The 18,250-nt window shown below is 35.0% G+C and overlaps 1 protein-coding gene across 4 annotated transcripts; it reads left to right on the top strand.

The window, feature by feature from the left end:
• Positions 1-289: 289 nt before the first annotated feature.
• On the top strand, positions 290-12,273 carry LOC108986655 (probable LRR receptor-like serine/threonine-protein kinase At1g06840). 4 transcript variants are annotated; one of them, XM_035685185.1, is made up of 20 exons: positions 290-786; positions 1,473-1,623; positions 2,237-2,308; positions 2,486-2,557; positions 2,819-2,962; positions 3,073-3,144; positions 3,242-3,313; positions 3,523-3,597; positions 4,180-4,248; positions 4,427-4,495; positions 4,666-4,737; positions 4,918-5,004; positions 5,173-5,241; positions 5,427-5,929; positions 6,796-6,954; positions 9,719-10,002; positions 10,464-10,515; positions 10,761-11,011; positions 11,186-11,320; positions 11,728-12,273. In XM_035685185.1, the coding sequence occupies exons 3-20, from the start codon at positions 2,250-2,252 to the stop codon at positions 12,076-12,078; spliced, it is 2,595 nt and encodes an 864-aa protein (XP_035541078.1). In that variant the 5' UTR covers positions 290-786; positions 1,473-1,623; positions 2,237-2,249; the 3' UTR covers positions 12,079-12,273. The 4 variants fall into 4 exon arrangements, with proteins under 4 accessions (XP_035541078.1, XP_035541079.1, XP_035541077.1 ...); XM_035685186.1 differs by lacking the exon at positions 290-786 and adding an exon at positions 840-856; XM_035685184.1 differs by lacking the exon at positions 290-786 and adding an exon at positions 870-1,201.
• Positions 12,274-18,250: the final 5,977 nt, after the last annotated feature.

Genomic DNA, 18,250 nt, shown 5'->3' with positions numbered 1-18,250 from the left:
AAATTTCAATCAAATATATGACGGGTGGTCTGCAGAAGAATTAAAAAAAGATATCAAAGTATGAGTCACTCATTTTGATTGCCATATCCTAACTTGGAATCAAATTTTGGTTTTGAAATGAAACGACAAAAATAGAATAAAATATTATAATTAACATGACGTTGATGTTCATGTGTCTATTATTTCCAAAAAAATTTTAAGTTTTGCGATCAGAATTTTTTATTATTTTTAATATATATGTATATTTATATCCTCATTTTGGAGCATGAAAGTTTCTGGATTTTGAAAAAACGAGATGATTTTGGCTCAGTTTTTATGGAAACGCAAGAAGGTTTTTAATTTTTTTTTTTAACTTCTTCTCCTGAAAGTATCTTGCTGTCTCCTTTGAGCTGTTCAGCGTTGCTTACTCTACTCCGCAGTCCGCCACCGAGTTACAGCCTTTTCAAGTTGTGAAGCCACCCCGACACGCCAGACATTATCTCGTGTTTTTCTTATGTTTTTGTCAAGTTTGATTGGTCGGACTTTCGTCAGTTTTAAGCACAAAAATTGTCTTTCTTTTGTTTTTGGTTCGTGTGGTTGGCTATCAACTTACTAATATCTTTTGCTCTGCGTGTATTATGGTTGCCATCAACGAGAAGTAAATGACAGACTGCATTAAAAGTTAAAAGCTCCCCCTTTCACGTCCCATCAGCTTCTCAGAAAAGTCATCTTCTCCAAGCTCACTGTCTGAGAAAAAATGACATCCTTGATCTACGTCGGGCTCAGAAAGTTACCACCGTGCTCTTGGTATGAAATTTCAAACTTTCTTTTTAGCTCTCGTCCCCCGGGCCCCAGGTTGATACTTGTTAAATTGACGGTGAGAAGAGATAGATTTAATTAGTAGCTTTGATGATATTGCAACCATATATAGATGGATAACATTGTAGTTGAACTCCCATCATTCTAATAGATTTCCAGGTATTCAGTGTACTTGCACGAAGGATTTCTCTTCTTTTTTTTTCCCCCAGACACTTGGATACTACAACAATTTCCAGTGCTGGGTACTCACAGAAATTTGAGGGTTCTGGTGTTCTTTGCGTTATTGGGATGTATCAGTCAAGAGCTTGGACGCATGGATTGTTTGTTTTTGCATGGTTGTGTTGGTCTTCACTACTCATCAGAGCACAGGATCCCATTAGGGCCATTACCGACCCCCTAGAAGGTTATTTTGCTCTAGTTCTCTCCATTAAAAAAAGTGTTTAGAGGTTTCACCCTGCGGATGGATGGGCCGTTTTATTTATTCATGAATCCTGTAGCAACTGATTTTGTAGTAGATTCACAATAATAGTATTAGAATCGGGTGAGATTCGTTTTGACAAATGTGTTTTTTTAGTGTAATTTGGACTTTAGTTATTTTTTTGAGTGTATATGCTCAACTTGGGCCTGCTTACAGTGTTGATGAAATGATGGTTAACATGTGTATTATCGTGCAGTAAGAGCATTGCAGGCCGTCAAGAGAAGTTTGATAGATCCAGAAAATCATCTAAATAATTGGAATCGAGGGGATCCATGTACATCAAATTGGACAGGGATTGTGTGCTTTAATACGACCTTTGATGATGGATATCTCCATGTCCAGCAATTGTATGATTTTAATCTTTCGTGATTTTTATTTGTTAAATTTTTTTCTATCAGGGAACATTACCAATCTGAATATTCTTTCATATTTCCTTTCAAGTAGAATAGTACTTCTGTTTTTTAATTTCTTTTTCCCCATGTATGATGAGACGTATATTACTCCATTTCTACATCTGCTCATTTTATTCAGTGCTGGGAACAAACTTCCTTTGTTCTGTAGTCTGTTTAAGATCAAAGAAAATGATGGCTATATTCTGTTTTTTTTTTTTTTTTTGGCTAAATAAATGATGGCTGCATTCATTTCATTCTGATTGGATCTATTAGCCACATCTTTCTGGATTTTGCTTGACAAGACCACCAACACGACTAATGATTTTGAACTTCACGATCCTTTCAGAGTCTTTCATGTGTTCAGATAAATGACACATTTGTTTTATAATTTATTTCCTACAGAACCAAGCAATATCTCATGTCTAGCATCAAACAAAATTTGTAGTAAAAAATTCAAAAATAATTTACAAGCTTTGATAAAACTTGGTTATTAATTGCCTGTAAGCATTTCCATTGAAGAAGTTGTATTAGTGCTTTAATAATTCTCCGTTGTGCCTCTTGTCTGCAGAATACTCCTAGATATGAATCTATCAGGAAGTTTATCGCCAGAGCTTGGCCGTTTATCAAACATGACAATATTGTAAGGCAAAGCATTTCTGAAACCTGTTTTGTTTTTGCTACGAAAGTCCTTATCGGAATTAAGGATTTTGGATACTTCTTTCACTCAATAAACTGGAATATTGTTATCCTCCAACCTGCTTCGGCATTTGGTTTGCTTATTTTACTGATATATTTATATCTATCCACAATGTTAAAGGGACTTCATGTGGAACAACATAAGTGGGAGTATACCAAAGGAGATAGGATATATTACGTCTTTGGAACTCTTGTAAGTTAATGAGCTTTTGTCTTTTGGATTGGATAATACTTCTTGTTGTTGTTGATCATGTGCGTATCGGCCATAACGCAGATATGCTACTATTCCATGCATTTTAAAGCTTTGATTCAAAATATTATAGGAGATAGTCCTTGTGTCTGAACTAGTTCGCCTTAGTTGGCCCTGTTCTGAAGTCTTAATACTCTGATATTGCAGAGCCGCGGTGCATTTGCTTTTTCTTTGGTTTCATGTCTAATGGATTTGTGTTTACAGGCTTCTGAATGGAAACCAATTAACAGGTTCCTTACCTGAAGAGCTTGGTTATCTTCCAAACTTGAACAGAATGCAGATTGACGAGAATCACATATCTGGATCAATACCCATATCATTTTCAAATCTGAACAAAGCAAAGCACTTGTAAGTGAATTTTTGATGCTATATTGTTTACAATCGGTTCTACAATTACTAACCCTTCTCTTTTTTCCATCCTTTTGGCTTCCTTTTTTTGTTTTCTTCCTTGTGAGCAGTCACATGAACAATAATTCAATAAGTGGGCAAATCCCGCCTGAACTATCCAGATTACTGAGGCTTGTTCACTTGTAAGTTGGTAATTGGTCTTCTTCTTGTCTTTCATAATTAGTTATCTGTCAGTTTCATCCATGAGATCAATGACCATCTTCAGCTCTGAACCTACAGGCTTCTTGATAATAACAACTTATCAGGGCATCTGCCACCAGAGTTCTCTGAAATGCCAAGTTTAACGATACTGTATGGTTTTTACTATCCTTGAACCTAAATAAATTTTATGTTTATCACATAAGTGTCCTTACATAAAACATATAAATTTGTTTTCCTTTTCTTTTGCTTCTCAACTCAAACATGATTATGATTTCTAAATTTTCCATTTTCCTACAATGTTATTTTATTAGGTACTCTTTTTTCAAGTTTCTTATTGCTTCCAATTCTTTGATTCGCAGTCAGCTTGATAATAACCACTTTGATGGCACTACAATTCCAGCTTCATACAGCAACATGTCTAAATTGCTGAAGTTGTAAGTACACGTTTTAATGCTTTGTTTTTAACATGGTTTTAAGAGGCAAAGGCAGTGCAAGGTGGTAGCCTTAAGGTGTGAGGCTGAAAGTGTATATTTATTTTAACACTTTTTTTGGCCCAAATGATTGGATAATATTTTTTCCCCAAAATGCAAAACAAAAATAGTGGAAAACGCCAACAACATAATAATGACGTAGGATAGCCATAGGTTTCAGGAACGATATAGAAACTATTCTAACATCAATCTAAAAGAATAGAAATGGGAATACTACTCAACTTAGGCATGTTTCTCTGGACATCTTAGGTAGTATGAATGCATTTCATTGCGGTTTATCAAACATCAAGTCAAGTGGTATCCTGATCAATCAGGAATGTTTATGGTTTATCCTTTACTATTTGATATTTCATCACCTGATGTACTATTCTCGAGTTTTAAAGAAGTCATGTTTTCTTTATCAGCTATCACATAGCACTCATGTTCATAGAAGCTTTACAGGCTTGAAAGATGGCAACCAATAAGCATGTGCGTTCACATCCATGTCAAAATTGAAAATATTTGTATTTTGGTTGGCTTTGGCAGGAGCCTTAGGAATTGCAACTTGCAAGGACCAATTCCTGATTTTAGCCAAATACCAAACCTTTACTATCTGTAAGTGGATTTACTTTGTTTCCTTTTCAATTCCTCTTGAGATGATCAAGCACGAGCTCCAAGTAAAACAAACAAACATATAAATGCACCAGGCTGAATAAAATCTCTCTACTTTGTTAAAAACAACTCTGCTTGCTAGTTTTACGCTATTTATATCTTATTTTTAAATAAATTTCAGGGACCTCAGTTCAAATCAGCTAAATGGATCCATACCTCCAGGTAGATTTTCTGAGAATATCACGACAATGTAAGATTCTCCATCTTCTGAATGATATCATCTACATTTTTTTTTTTTGTGTTTGCGATCAAGTTTCATTTATTATAAAATATCTCTAGATGTGTCTTTCAGTTTTTAAAAAAGAATTTTCACTATTGTTTTGCTGACTTCTGAAAGTTTAATATGAACAATTTGATCAGCTATTTATCCAACAACAATATTACTGGAACAGTTCCTGCCAGCTTTTCAGGTCTTCCTAAAATGCAAAGACTGTGAGTGGTCATCACTTTCTCTGTCTTCCTTTTGTGTTCAGTTCTGTGGTTTAATGATATTGTATATTGTTTCATTTCTATCTTAACTTTACATTTTAACTTAGTTTTTACTATCAGCCTGTAAATTTAACTGGCAGCAAAATAAATTGAGTTTATCTGGTTTACTTTTCCCCATGGCAGGTCACTTTCCAACAATTTATTGAGTGGCTCTATTCCATCGACCATTTGGCAAAGTAGGACTTTGAACAAAATGGAAACCCTAATTGTGTAAGACCTGAATGACAATGTCACTATTTCCCTTGGTCGAAAGTGATTTTTATTTTATTTTATGGGAGAGTAGATTGTGTGTCTGCATTAGTTTTGACTTTTATGAGTTTTGGAAGGATCTCATACAGGATCTTCTAAGCTATTTCTTGCGGCTCTTTGATATTCCAGGGAGTTGAAGAATAATAAGCTTTCAAGTATTACAGGCAGTACTACTCTACCTCTGAATGTCACTGTCAGGTTTGTTTCTATGCTTGCTTCCTGATTTGTTTCATATAGAACGTCATGTGTAATGAAATATCTTCAAATAACAACTATTTGTTTAAAGGTTGAGAGTGTGCTCTTTTTAATTGCGGTCTTGAGGTGTAAGAGACACAGCATTATGATCATATCACTACTTTTTAGTTTTTATTGTTAACATTCAGGCTTCAAGGGAATCCCGTATGCTCGAATATCAGCCTAGTCCAGTTCTGTGGATCTGAAAGTAAGAACAACGATAACAATCAGAGATTGCCAAATACAAACACTTCTGTTTGTCTACCTCAAACATGCCCACCTCCTTATGAATATTTATATTCCCCTACATCTCCTGCACCCTGTTTCTGTGCTGCTCCTCTACTTATTGGATATCGGTTGAAAAGTCCTGGATTCAGCGATTTTCACCCTTACAGAGATACATTTGAGAAATTTCTGGCACCTACTCTTCAGTTATTTAATTATCAGCTTCATATTGATTCGTTTATATGTGAAGGACCTCGATTGAGAATGTACTTGAAGCTTTTTCCTGTATATGATGCTAATATAAAAGGTCCTAGTTCCTTCAATATGAGTGAGAAACAGCGAATCAGGGATACTTTCGCCTCATGGGAAATTTCTAATCCTGATGAATTTGGACCTTATGAAGTTCTGAACTTCACTCTTGAATATGGTACGTCTCTAAACTCTTGTCTTACATATTTTGTGAGAGAACTTTGTTGAAGTTGGAACTAATGTTTTTTACCAGGTGAATAATGCAAAAATGTGTTGTCTTACTAATTTGACCTCAACATGCAAATCTATTTTTTCTAATTCATTTGACCTTTACCTTCAAACCCTTCGCCATGTGGCATTATTCTTGTGTGTGCATATGTGTTTCTGTGTTTGCATAATTCTTGACTATATTTGTCCCTTTGAGTAACATGTGGATTGTGTCTATGATTGGCAGTTAACCTTGGGTAACATTTTGTTTTGCTGCCAAATTTTGATGTAGATAGGCTTGGCCTACTCAGTTCAATGCTTTCACCATAGTGACGCTATGCTAAGTGGTATAGCATATACAGTTGCACCGCATATACAGTTGTACCACTGTGATCCAGCACATATATGAATAGCTGCAATGATTAGTTCAATATAAACTTTGATTTGCCAGAAGTTGTGTTCTTGTAACCCCCCCTCCCTTTCCCATCAGAATAGAAATGCTACTTTAACATTAACTCACACCTGTTAAGAGCTCCAACATAATAGATCTTGACCATTTTATCGAAATTTTGAAAAAAAAAAATACAAGGGTGTGGGGCCCAAAGGGCTCGAGGGTGACAGTTCTATATTTTGACCGAACAGGAAGCTCCAAATTCACACCATGTGCCACTCACGACTTGACTCCCCACATAGATGAAAATATGTTTGGGTCATTTCTTACCTTCTTTTATGTCCTCGAATAGGAAGTGGATATTGTATAGTCTTGGTTTGTTTTTTGTTTATTTTTTTACTAATGCCACAGACAATTCCCCCTCATAGTTTTCATTAATGCCACAGACAATTCCCCCTCTCCAAGGTTTGCTTTAAGCAAAGGTGCATTGGTTGGCATAGTGTTGGGGACCATTGCTGGTGCAGTTACTTTGTCTGTTCTTGTTTCTCTTTTGATGCTGAAAGTGCATACAAGGAACTACCGTGCTGTTTCAAGAAGACGTCGTTGTGAGTATCTTATGTTAATGATGTTAAGATGCTCAGGTAGACATGAGTTTTCATTGTGCCTTTTGTTTCTAAACATGATTAGGCCTGTCAATCAAGCCAGGCTGATACACAAAGGCCTCCGCCTGCCCTATACCATAATACTTTGTTGCATATTCGCCTTAACCATCTCTAATTGGCCTTAACTATCATAACAACTGACGAGTAAGTTGCAACCTGTGTGTGTGGTATGTATGATTTGAACATGCTGATAATTCATACCTATTTATAATATATATAAATTTCAAAGCTGGTTGAGCCACATCAACACATTTCCCTCATAAATTTTTTTATTTATACATTTAATCTTAAAACAATTTTAAAGTTTAAAGGTTTGCAAGAAGTTATAATTTGCTAACTTTATTTTATTTACCTAAAAAGGATCCTTCAATTCTTGTCCATTCCCCCAAAAAAACCTTTCAGTTCTCTTGAGGGATCTTTCCTTCCGTTTAGCCATATCAGCCATTCCCATTATATATGTCATTAAATGAAATTAAATAATATATAAAATTAAAGACTAAAGTTATTAAATAAAAAATAATATATCTAATTAGAGTAGTAATTTTCATTTTAGAGGCTTGTAGTTTTTCATAACACGTTTTTCTGTTTTTACAACTCATGCCTTTTTAGTTTTGTAACCAAGGGTGATAAAATTTATTAAATTTTCAAGGAAGTTAAAGAGCCTATAAAGTATTTTTTTTTTATAGGTAATAAGAAATTTTATTCCAAGTAAATAGGCATAGCCAAACACACAGGAAGTATACAAGTGATTATACCTAAATACAAGCTAAAGAAAAACAAAACATTACAAGTATTCTCATCCCTTACAAGGTTCTTCACCCAAAAACTTAAAAGAGCTAAAGAAAAAATCCCTAAATTCCCCCATAGTACGTTCGCGATCATCGAAACACCTCCCATTTCTCTCTAACCATAAACACCAAAACAAACACAAGGGATTCATCCTCCAAAATTCTGCACTGCCTCCACAACCCACTGAACCATGCCAACTAGCCAAAAAATCCACCACTCGCAATGGCATAACCCAAACAATGCCAACCCTTGCAAATCTCATTCCAAAAGGCTGTCACAAACTCACAATGGAGAAAAAGATGATTAACAGATTCACCATCTTTTTTACACATAGAACACCAATCAATTACAAATAATCCTCTTTTCCTCAAATTTTCTACAGTTAAAATTTTCTCAAGTGACACCAACCAACAGAAGAGTGCAACTTTACTAGGGACCTTTGTATTCCAGATACATTTCCAGGGGTATGCTGAGTCACCATGACTATTTAACACCTTGTAGTAAGATCTCACTGAAAATCTGGAATTATAATCATGTATCTACAGCAGCCTATCCTCCCCATTCTGATCAATCTTCATATCATATAACTTTGCAAAGAAATCAGCAGCTTCACACACTTACCATTCCTGTAATCCTCTATTAAAATCCACATTCTAGTGCAGAAGATTATTAGAGATCTGATACGATTCAGCCACTGCAGCCCCATTGTTTCTAGCTATCCTAAAGAGATTAGGATAAATAGATTTGAGAGCTGAATCCCCACACCATACATCATACCAGAAAAAAATATTAGTCCCTTTCCCCACTTTGAAATTAATGTTATTGACAAAACCCCCCCATTCCAACCGAATGGACTGCCATAAACTCACTCCAAACGCCCCTTTAACTTCTTTGGTACACCAATTCCCCCACATCCTTCCATATTTGACATCCACAATCAGCCTCCATAATGCATTACTCTCTTTGTTGTACCTCCAAGGCCACTTCCCAAGAAGAGCCTTATTGAAACGCTTTAAATTCCTAATGCCCAAACCCCCACATGACACTGGGACACAAACTTTATTCCAGCTCACCAAGTGAAATTTTCTTTCCTCCCCAATACCATGCCATAAGAAATTCCTGAAAATTTTCTCGATTCTTTTAGCTACTCCAGCAGGTAACTATAAATTATTATTTTGTATTGCCATAGTTTTTTTAACACTATAAAGAGCTTGTGGTCCTTCTCTTCCTTCAAACAATTTTTTTAAGGTTTCTCATCACCTAGCATAGAATAAAGGAGAGTAAGGGAAGAGAAGATCAAGAAACTCAACCAAATTTTGGACATCAATGTGCTAACATTGGTACTTTTTTTTAAAATATTTTATTTATTATATAGTGACTCAAAGTATGCTAAGTTTTAGTTACATTTAATTTTTTTGTTGTTTGATAAATTTAGCAATTTTTGTGTATCACACAGGTTCACGGCTAGTATAAATACATAGGCTAGGCTAGTTTGGGCTGACTTGAGCAAACGGCCTACAATATCCAAAACAAGCTCAAAATGCCAACGATCAAACAAAGGTTGGCTGTATATCTTCAGGCCCTACAAGTGGGCTCCTGGCTAGTTCAGACCCATTGAGCATCCATCCTAATTGTGATGCTACTTATGATTTTAGGAAAATGATTTTTGCAAGCCTAGGGATGCCCTTTGGAAAAAAGTAGACCCATCTGAAAAAACTCACTTTGTCCAGTTGTGTATATTGGGATTGTGCCTGTATTTAGACATCCACTCAAAATATTCAGAACTTGGAAGTGTGATGGAAAGATTGATGCGTAATGATATCAATTATTTCAAAACAAATGGCCATGACATCTTTATATGCAGCATCTATCACGGTGCCTTTTCATTTTTTACATTGAACCTGTATTTAATATGCAGCATCTCATGCCTCCCTGAAAATTGATGGTCTGAAGGCTTTCACTTATGGAGAATTGGCTATGGCTACAAACAATTTCAACAGCTCCACTCAGGTTGGTGAAGGTGGGTATGGAAAGGTATATAAAGGCATTCTGGCAGACGGTACAGTCGTGGCCATAAAGCGTGCACAAGAGGGATCCTTACAGGGTGAAAAGGAGTTCTTAACAGAGATAGAATTGTTGTCAAGGTTACATCATCGGAACCTTGTGTCGTTGATTGGATATTGTGATGAAGAATTTGAACAGGTGTTTTTTTCTTATCTTGATTATTTATGAAACGAAAAATAAGCAGATTGGATTATCCATCAATTTTTCTTCTGTGTTTATGAGGAAATGATTCCAATTAACTTAGGAAATAATGCAACTAAACAAAGTGTTCGTGAAAGCTAAAAAAATTGTAAAACATTGCATGTAGCTTTTTGAATTATGGTGAGCAATAAAATAAATCAAGCTCAATCTAGAGACGTTACATATGAGATGCATTTTTTTTGTTGATCCTGTAAAAAGATATGCTTGGTTCTTCATGACTATTGGATTATTTGATTCTAAAAGATGCATAAAAAACTCAAATGTCAAATTTATGATGAAGGTTCCTCCAAAAGAAATTGTTTGATTTTGTGAAGGACTGGTTTTTCTTGTTATCTGTTGCTGAATGTGTTGATATTTGTATTGGGAAAAGCTTCATGCAAGTATTGTTGCGCATGCAGATGTTGGTCTATGAGTTTATGTCAAATGGTACTCTAAGGGATTGCCTTTCTGGTACACCTTCAATTCATCCTTCAACTTTTCCCTTTATTTGACTATTGCTTTCTTTTTTGAGGTGTTTTTCATTACATACCCCGGGGGTGCAAGTGGAACATTGTAAAATATAATTTGTAGTAGTACACTTCCTCCCCCCTCTCCCACTCTATCTATCTTTCTTTCTTTTTGAACTAAATGGAACAGTCTTATTTTTGAAATTCTACACTACGTTCTAATGGTGGTTGATTTATTTACTAAAACAGCCAAGTGTAAAGAACCTCTAAGTTTTGCCATGAGACTGAGAATTGCACTGGGATCAGCTAAGGGCATCCTTTACCTACATACGGAAGCTGATCCTCCAATATTTCACCGAGATATCAAGGCCTCCAACATATTATTGGACTCTAAGTATACCGCAAAAGTTGCCGATTTTGGACTTTCGCGACTTGCCCCTGTTCCAGATATCGAAGGGACCATGCCTGCTCATGTATCCACAGTTGTGAAGGGGACACCAGTAAGACTCTTATAGTCGACATTTTCCTTCTGTGATTATAAATTCACTAAGTGTTCATTCAACAATTTGTACTTTCTTTAAATGGATCTCAACCTTTATGAAACAGACTTAATGTCAGTTGAAAAATGCAACTGATGTATATTAGTTTATTCTCTCATTGTATTAACTTTGCAGGGTTACCTAGATCCAGAGTACTTCTTAACTCGTCAACTGACGGACAAAAGTGATGTTTATAGTCTTGGTGTTGTATTTCTAGAACTCCTGACTGGGATGCAGCCAATTTCACGTGGCAAAAACATCGTCAGAGAGGTATAACCTTATAGACCTGTTTGCCTTCACTTCATTGGGGACCCAATGCTATTCTAAAGTGATATACAGAAATGTAATTTATACCTAGTTTTACTTCTGGAGCGTATAAAGTAATGGAAACAGTCCATTCATGATCTCATGGCCATTAGATTCAAATAAAAGCGTACTTAGCAAACACAAGGCACCCCATTAAGTCAAGCGAAAATCAGAACTTCTTGGCATGTTGCCAGTATACTAGCATTTAAGATTACTTTTTGCCATATTTAGGATCATCACTTTCTCACAATGTTTCTATTTTTTTCCCCCCATTTTTTCATTTAGATGCATAAACTGGCTGAAATTTATAACAACCATGTTTTCATTTATAACAGTCTCTTGTAATTTATAATTATTCTTGCCCATTTCAGGTTACGATTGCATATAAATCTGGAATGATCTTTTCGGTCGTTGATGAGGGAATGGGTTCTTATCCTTCTGATTATGTAATGAAGTTTTTTAGTTTGGCTATGAAGTGTTGCCAAGATGAAACAGTTGCACGACCTTCAATGGCAGAGGTGGTCCGAGAACTTGAAAGTATATGGCTTTTGATGCCCGGCTACATCAAAATGTCATATCCCATGCCCATGGTCACAGATGCTGTAAAGCTTGACACTTTACCATCATCCTCTTCAATGGAGAATCCATTAGTATCAATGTCAACAGATGCATCTGGCAGCAACCTTGTTAGCGGAGTCATTCCAACCATCACCCCTAGATAGAAAACATTTCGGGGGAAAAAAATGGTTCTATGGTTACTAGAACCCTTAAAATTCGAACTGGGAAAATTTTCTTTATGATTTTGGCTTCTGATTATGTGTATGTTCTATTAGACTAAAAACGATTCTATAATGTGGAATAATACTTTAGAAACAATAATCAATAGGTTTTAATGTCAAGAACAGTACCTCCAGCCATTGATGCTCTTCACTGGTTTGCTACGTTTCTCACTGGTGTTTGCCACTTCCAAACTCTACTCCACTCTATTTAGATGGTGTAAGATTGAAGGGAATTGAGTGAGTGAGTCTGGGGACCAAACACAGTATTTATAGCCGAAGCCTCCATCAAGTTTCTGTGCTACGTGTCCCACGTGCTCAATTTTTCATGGGATCAGTTATGAACGTGATGAATAAGTCAAAGTGGTGGACCACTTCAAGGACTCCTAAACTTAAGGAAGCGAGAGACTCGTTCTCACGAACGGCCTCTGTGAGAAACGGTCAACATTCTCCCACTTGGTCTACACTTCTAATCTAATATTTCATCTTAAACCTATCGATAATCTGCATTTAAGTAATAAATACATTAATCCTGGCGATAGATCCTCTAATGACGAGTATTACCTTCCATGTATTACCATGTATTTATTCTTTAAACATTATAATTTATGTGAGAACAATTTCTTAATGAATAAATCATATGTTTATTCTTGGTCCAACACATCTCAAAGTTAAATTAAGGTGCACATCAATATGAGAAAAAATCAAAATATTTAAGAATTTCATTAAAATAACATTGTTCACACAATGAAAAATTACCTAATGGAATCAAGTCTCATATTCATTACATGATCCTTGAATTTCAACGGTGACATGCCCTTAGTCAAAGGATCAGCGATCATTAGTTCAATGCTGACTTGCTCAATGACCACTTTCTTTTCTTTAATACGTTTCCTTATGGCTAAATATTTAATGTCGATATATTTACTTCGACTCCCACTTTTATTGTTCTTAGCCATAAAAACAGCAACTGAATTGTCACAATACATTCTCAATGGCCTAGAGATTGAATCCATAATTCTAAGCCCAGAAATGAAACTCTTAAGCCATACATCATGTGAAGTAACCTCAAAACAAGAGATGAACTCGGCTTCCATAGTGGTAGTGGCAGTCAAAGTCTACTTGGCACTCCTTCATGATACAGCTCCACCGGCCATAAAAAATATGTATCTTGATATTGATTTGCATGAATCAATACAACCAGCAAAGTCAAAATCTGAGTCGCCAATTACTTCCAGATTATTCGTCCGTCTATACATAATCATATATTCTTTGGTTCCTTGAAGGTATTTCATTACTTTCTTTGCAGCTCTCCAGTTGTCTAAACATGGATCACTCTGATATCGTCCCAACATTCCGACAGCAAATGCAATGTCAGGTCTTGTACAGACCTGAGCATACATTAGGCTTCCAACAGCAGAAGCATATGGAATGTTTTTCATTTGTTCCCTTTCAAGGTCGTTCTTTGGGCGTTGGTTCAAATTGAACCTATCACCCTTCACAATGGGGGCTACACTTGGTGAACAATCATCCATCCGGAATCTCTCTAAAACTTTATTAATATAGGTTTCCTGAGACAGACCCAAGATACCTCGAAATTTGTCTCTATGGATCTTAATGCCAATGACATAAGATGTCTCACTCATATCTTTCTTATCAAAATTTTTAGAGATAAATTGTTTCACCTCATGCAGCAAACCCTTATCATTGGTTGCTAGCAAAATGTTATTCACTTATAAAACAAGAAAACAGATTTTACTCCCACTGACTTTCTGGTATATACATTGATCCATAACGTTTTCTACAAAATCGAATGAAGAAATTACATTATGGAATTTCAAATACCATTGGCAGGATGTTTGTTTTAAACCGTATATGGATTTCTTGAGCTTGCAAACCAATTGCTCACCATCACTAGAGGGGAATCCTTCAGGCTGTTTCATGTAAACCTCATCCTCTAGATCTCCATTGAGAAATATTGTTTTCACATCCATTTGTTGCAACTCTAAGTCAAAATGAGCTACTAATGTCAAAATAACACGTAATTAATCTTTCTTAGATGCAGGAGAGAAAGTCTCTGTATAATCGATTCCTTCTTTCTGAGTGAATCCCTTAGCAACGAGTCTTACCTTGTATCTCTCAATGTTGCCCAATGAGTCCTTAGTTTTAAAGACGCATTTACATCCAATGACTTTTACACCATTAGGTAACTCAACAATATCTCAGATTCATTACTCTTCATAAAATTCATCTCTTCCTTTATGGCATTGTACTATAATCCTGATTCTTTGCAACTCATAGCTTGTGAAAAGAACTCAGGATCATTTTCGGCTCCAATGTTATAGTTAGATTCTTGCAGATACACAACATAATCATTAGGAATTGCTGATCTCCTTGCTCTAATAGATCTTCTTAATGTTGTACCATCATTTTCTTTAGAAGTATGTGGTTTAACTTGTTGTTCAAAAGTTGTTGGCAACTCTTGAACTACCTGATCTACTGGAATGTCGTCAGCAGCTTGTGGAATGTCAATGATTGGTTGTTCAACACTAGTTTGTTCTTGATGGGTGTTGTAAACAATAATTAATCTATCACTTGAGGTGGAAGGTTGAGATTCTAAATGATCATTCTCAAAAACTATGTTCCGGTTTGATCGCTCCCACTGATCAAGTCATTTTCAAGAAACTTTGCATTTCTTGATTCCACAGTCCTAGTACTGTGAGATGGACAATAAAATCTGTAACCCTTAGACCTTTTAGCAAACCCAATAAAATGCCCACTAATGGTCCTTGGGTCTAGTTTCTTCTCTTGTGGATTATAAATTTTCACCTCAGACTGGCATCCCCAAACGTGCATATGTCACAAACTCGGTTTCGAACATTTCCATAATTTAAATGACGTTTTAGGAATAACCTTGGTTGGAATTCAATTTAATATATACACTGTCGTATTAAGTATTTCAGCCCACAAGGATTTAGGGATTGGAGTTGCTAAGCTAAGCATACTCCGCACCATGTCCAATAATGTTCGGTTTCTTTTTTCTGCTACACCATTTTGGTTTGATGAACCAGGTATGATGTATTGGGCAACAATCACATGCTCTTGAAGAAACTTTGCAAATGGCTTAGGTGCTTGTCCATTCTCTGTGTATCTATCATAATATTCTTCACCCCTATCTGATCTCACGATCTTAATTTGCTTACCGCATTATTTCTATACTTCAACCTTAAAGATTTTAAATGCATCTAATGCTTCGTTCTTGTTATGAAGCATGTAGAGATACAAATATGATGAGTATTCATCTATAAAATAGATGAAGTATTTCTGACCATGTGAGTCCATATCTGGACTACATATATCAGTATGTAATGTATGATATCTAATATGTTTGAACTCCTATTGGCACCTTTCTTTGACTTGTTGTTCTGCTTTCCTTTTATGCAGTCCACACAAGTCTCAAAATCAGTAAAATCCAGAGTATTAAGTACCCATTCCTTTACTAATCTTTTAATTCTATCTATGGAGATATGACCTAATCACCGGTGCCATAATTTAGAGGAATCTTCATTAATAACACATTTTTTAGTACCAGTGTGAACATGCATTGAATCATAAGTGGCATTATTTTGTAAATTAATGCAGTAAAAACCATCAGACAAAGTACCATTCCCAACACAATCAGATTTATAAAATAAACTGAATGATGAATTTAAAAAATTAAAGTAATATTCAAAAGGTACTAGTTTTGAAACTGAAATCAAGTTTCTAGAGAAACTTAGAACATAAAAGGTATTTTTCAACTTTAAAACAAAACCATTAAATAAAATTAAATAGCAAGTTGCTACAACTTCCACATGCGAGCCCATCTTGTTTCCTGATAAGATGTTTCGCTCACTTCCCACTGCTTTCTTAGATTTCGCACACCCTGCAAGGAATTTGAAATGTGGATTGTTGATCCAGAATCAATCCATCATGTGTTAATATTGATATTAATCATATTAGATTTATAACAAACAAGTGGGGTTTGATTATCTTTGTCTGCAAGTCATTTCTGGAATTTGGCACATTCCTTCTTCATATGTCCATTCTTTTTACAGAAGAAACACCTGGAATCTTTCTTAATACCACTTTGGGGAGGTATTTTGCCTTTGCCTTTCTGATTGGCTTGAGATTTTCCATTTCCAAGCATTGCCAGCATTACACTTTCACCCTGTTCCATCATCAATCTCTCTTCCTCTTGAACATACATGGTCATGAGTTCATTAATTGATCATTTATCTTTACATGTGTTGTATGAGATTTTGAATGGTCCGTATTGATGCGAGAGGGTGTTCAGGATGTAGTGCACAAGGAAAGACTCCGACATTTCAATCTCGAGTTTCTTCAATTGAGCCACATTGTCCCTCATTTGCATGATGTGCTCACGCACACCTTTCACACTGGTGAGCTTTAGGGATGAGAACTTCATGATTAGGGTGCTTGCTAGTGCCTTGACTGAAGTGACAAATTGTTCATCAATGGCTTTTAGCAAGTCTCGAACGTTTTCATGCTGATCGACAGAACCACGAATACCAGCAGAAATTCTAGTCTTAATGAACATCATGCTGAGGCGATTAGATCGCTCTCATCGCTCATAAAGTGCGATGGCCACTACATTGCTGGTATCAGTGAGTGATGGTGATTCGTCTTTCCTAATAACATAGTCTATGTCCATCCACCCTAAATGAAGAATAATTCTCTCCTTCCAGACCTTATAGTTATATCCCTTAAGTTCAGGGATATCATAACAAATATCAGAGAAATTTGCAGGTTGTGTAACTGCATAAAATTATAGATTACATGCTTATATTAATATTTAGGCCTAAATAAATATTCATGTTTTACCAATGTAAATCATACTTAAAAATTAAATCTAATGACATAAAATTTCTTGTGGACTAAGTTTTTAATTCAAGTAGATTCAATTAATCTTTATGATAGAATTTTACCAAATTATTTACTTAATTCATAATTCTAAATGGTATATTATGATTTGATGTATATTCTATCTCAGATTAAACTTTTATGATAAAACTATCAAATTATTTACTAAATTCATAACTCTTGTGAGTAATTTATAAATAACTTGATATTTTATCCTAATTAATAATATAAATATAATAAAAATTCTTGTGGGATAAAATTTATTATATTAAGTATAATTAATTACAATTAATGTCTAATATTCTTTATGTGATCCTAATTAATCATAATAACTTTACTTAATTAAAGATGTTGTGGCTATTCTCTAATTAATTAAAATTATATGGATCACTAGACATTAAATTGCATAAGACTAAATTAATATTATGAATTACATAATTTAAACTAATACTAACATGTTATAATTATACACAAAATATTCATAATATAAGCATAAATATTGCACAATCAGAACTATAATATTATGCATAACATTTAATTACATGCCTTTAACTATATACTCATCCAAAAATTACATGTATTAATATAGAGTAAAATTTAATCAATTCATGCAAATTAAATATGAGCATAATAAATAAATTTACACAACAATTATCCATATTGCATATAATTAAATGAAATAAAAAATTATAAGTACAAAGGACGTGGGCTTAAAAACTCACTTTCCAGACCATCTATAAAAGTGGAAAATATTTTTTATTTTTTATTTATAAAACTGACCTATATAAACGACATGTCGTTTTTCCAGAACTGAAAAACGACGTGTCGTTTTGCTCATTGTATAAAAAAAAAAAAGGCAACATAAACGACATGTCGTTTTATTGAATCTATAAACGACATGTCATTTTGCTCTCTTCGGAATAATTGAGACTCAACTAAACGACATGTCGTTTTACCAAAACTGAAAACAACGTGTCGTTTAGCTCGCTATATTGAATGAACGCTGGCCAACTAAACGATATGTCGTTTTCAAAGAAACTAAAAACTACATGTCATTTATCTCCATACTGAATAAATGTCTGCGAACTAAACGACGTGTCGTTTACCAACACTGAATGACATAATTCCCCACTAAACGACGTGTCGTTTATCAACACTGAAGGAACGACTTCCCCACTATAGGCTGAAAACTACA

The sequence above is a fragment of the Juglans regia genome, chromosome 14 (assembly GCF_001411555.2).
Source record: "Juglans regia cultivar Chandler chromosome 14, Walnut 2.0, whole genome shotgun sequence".
Lineage (NCBI taxonomy): Eukaryota > Viridiplantae > Streptophyta > Magnoliopsida > Fagales > Juglandaceae > Juglans > Juglans regia.
Note: the sequence above shows the minus strand (reverse complement) of the source record. Positions and strands in the feature narration are given on the sequence as shown.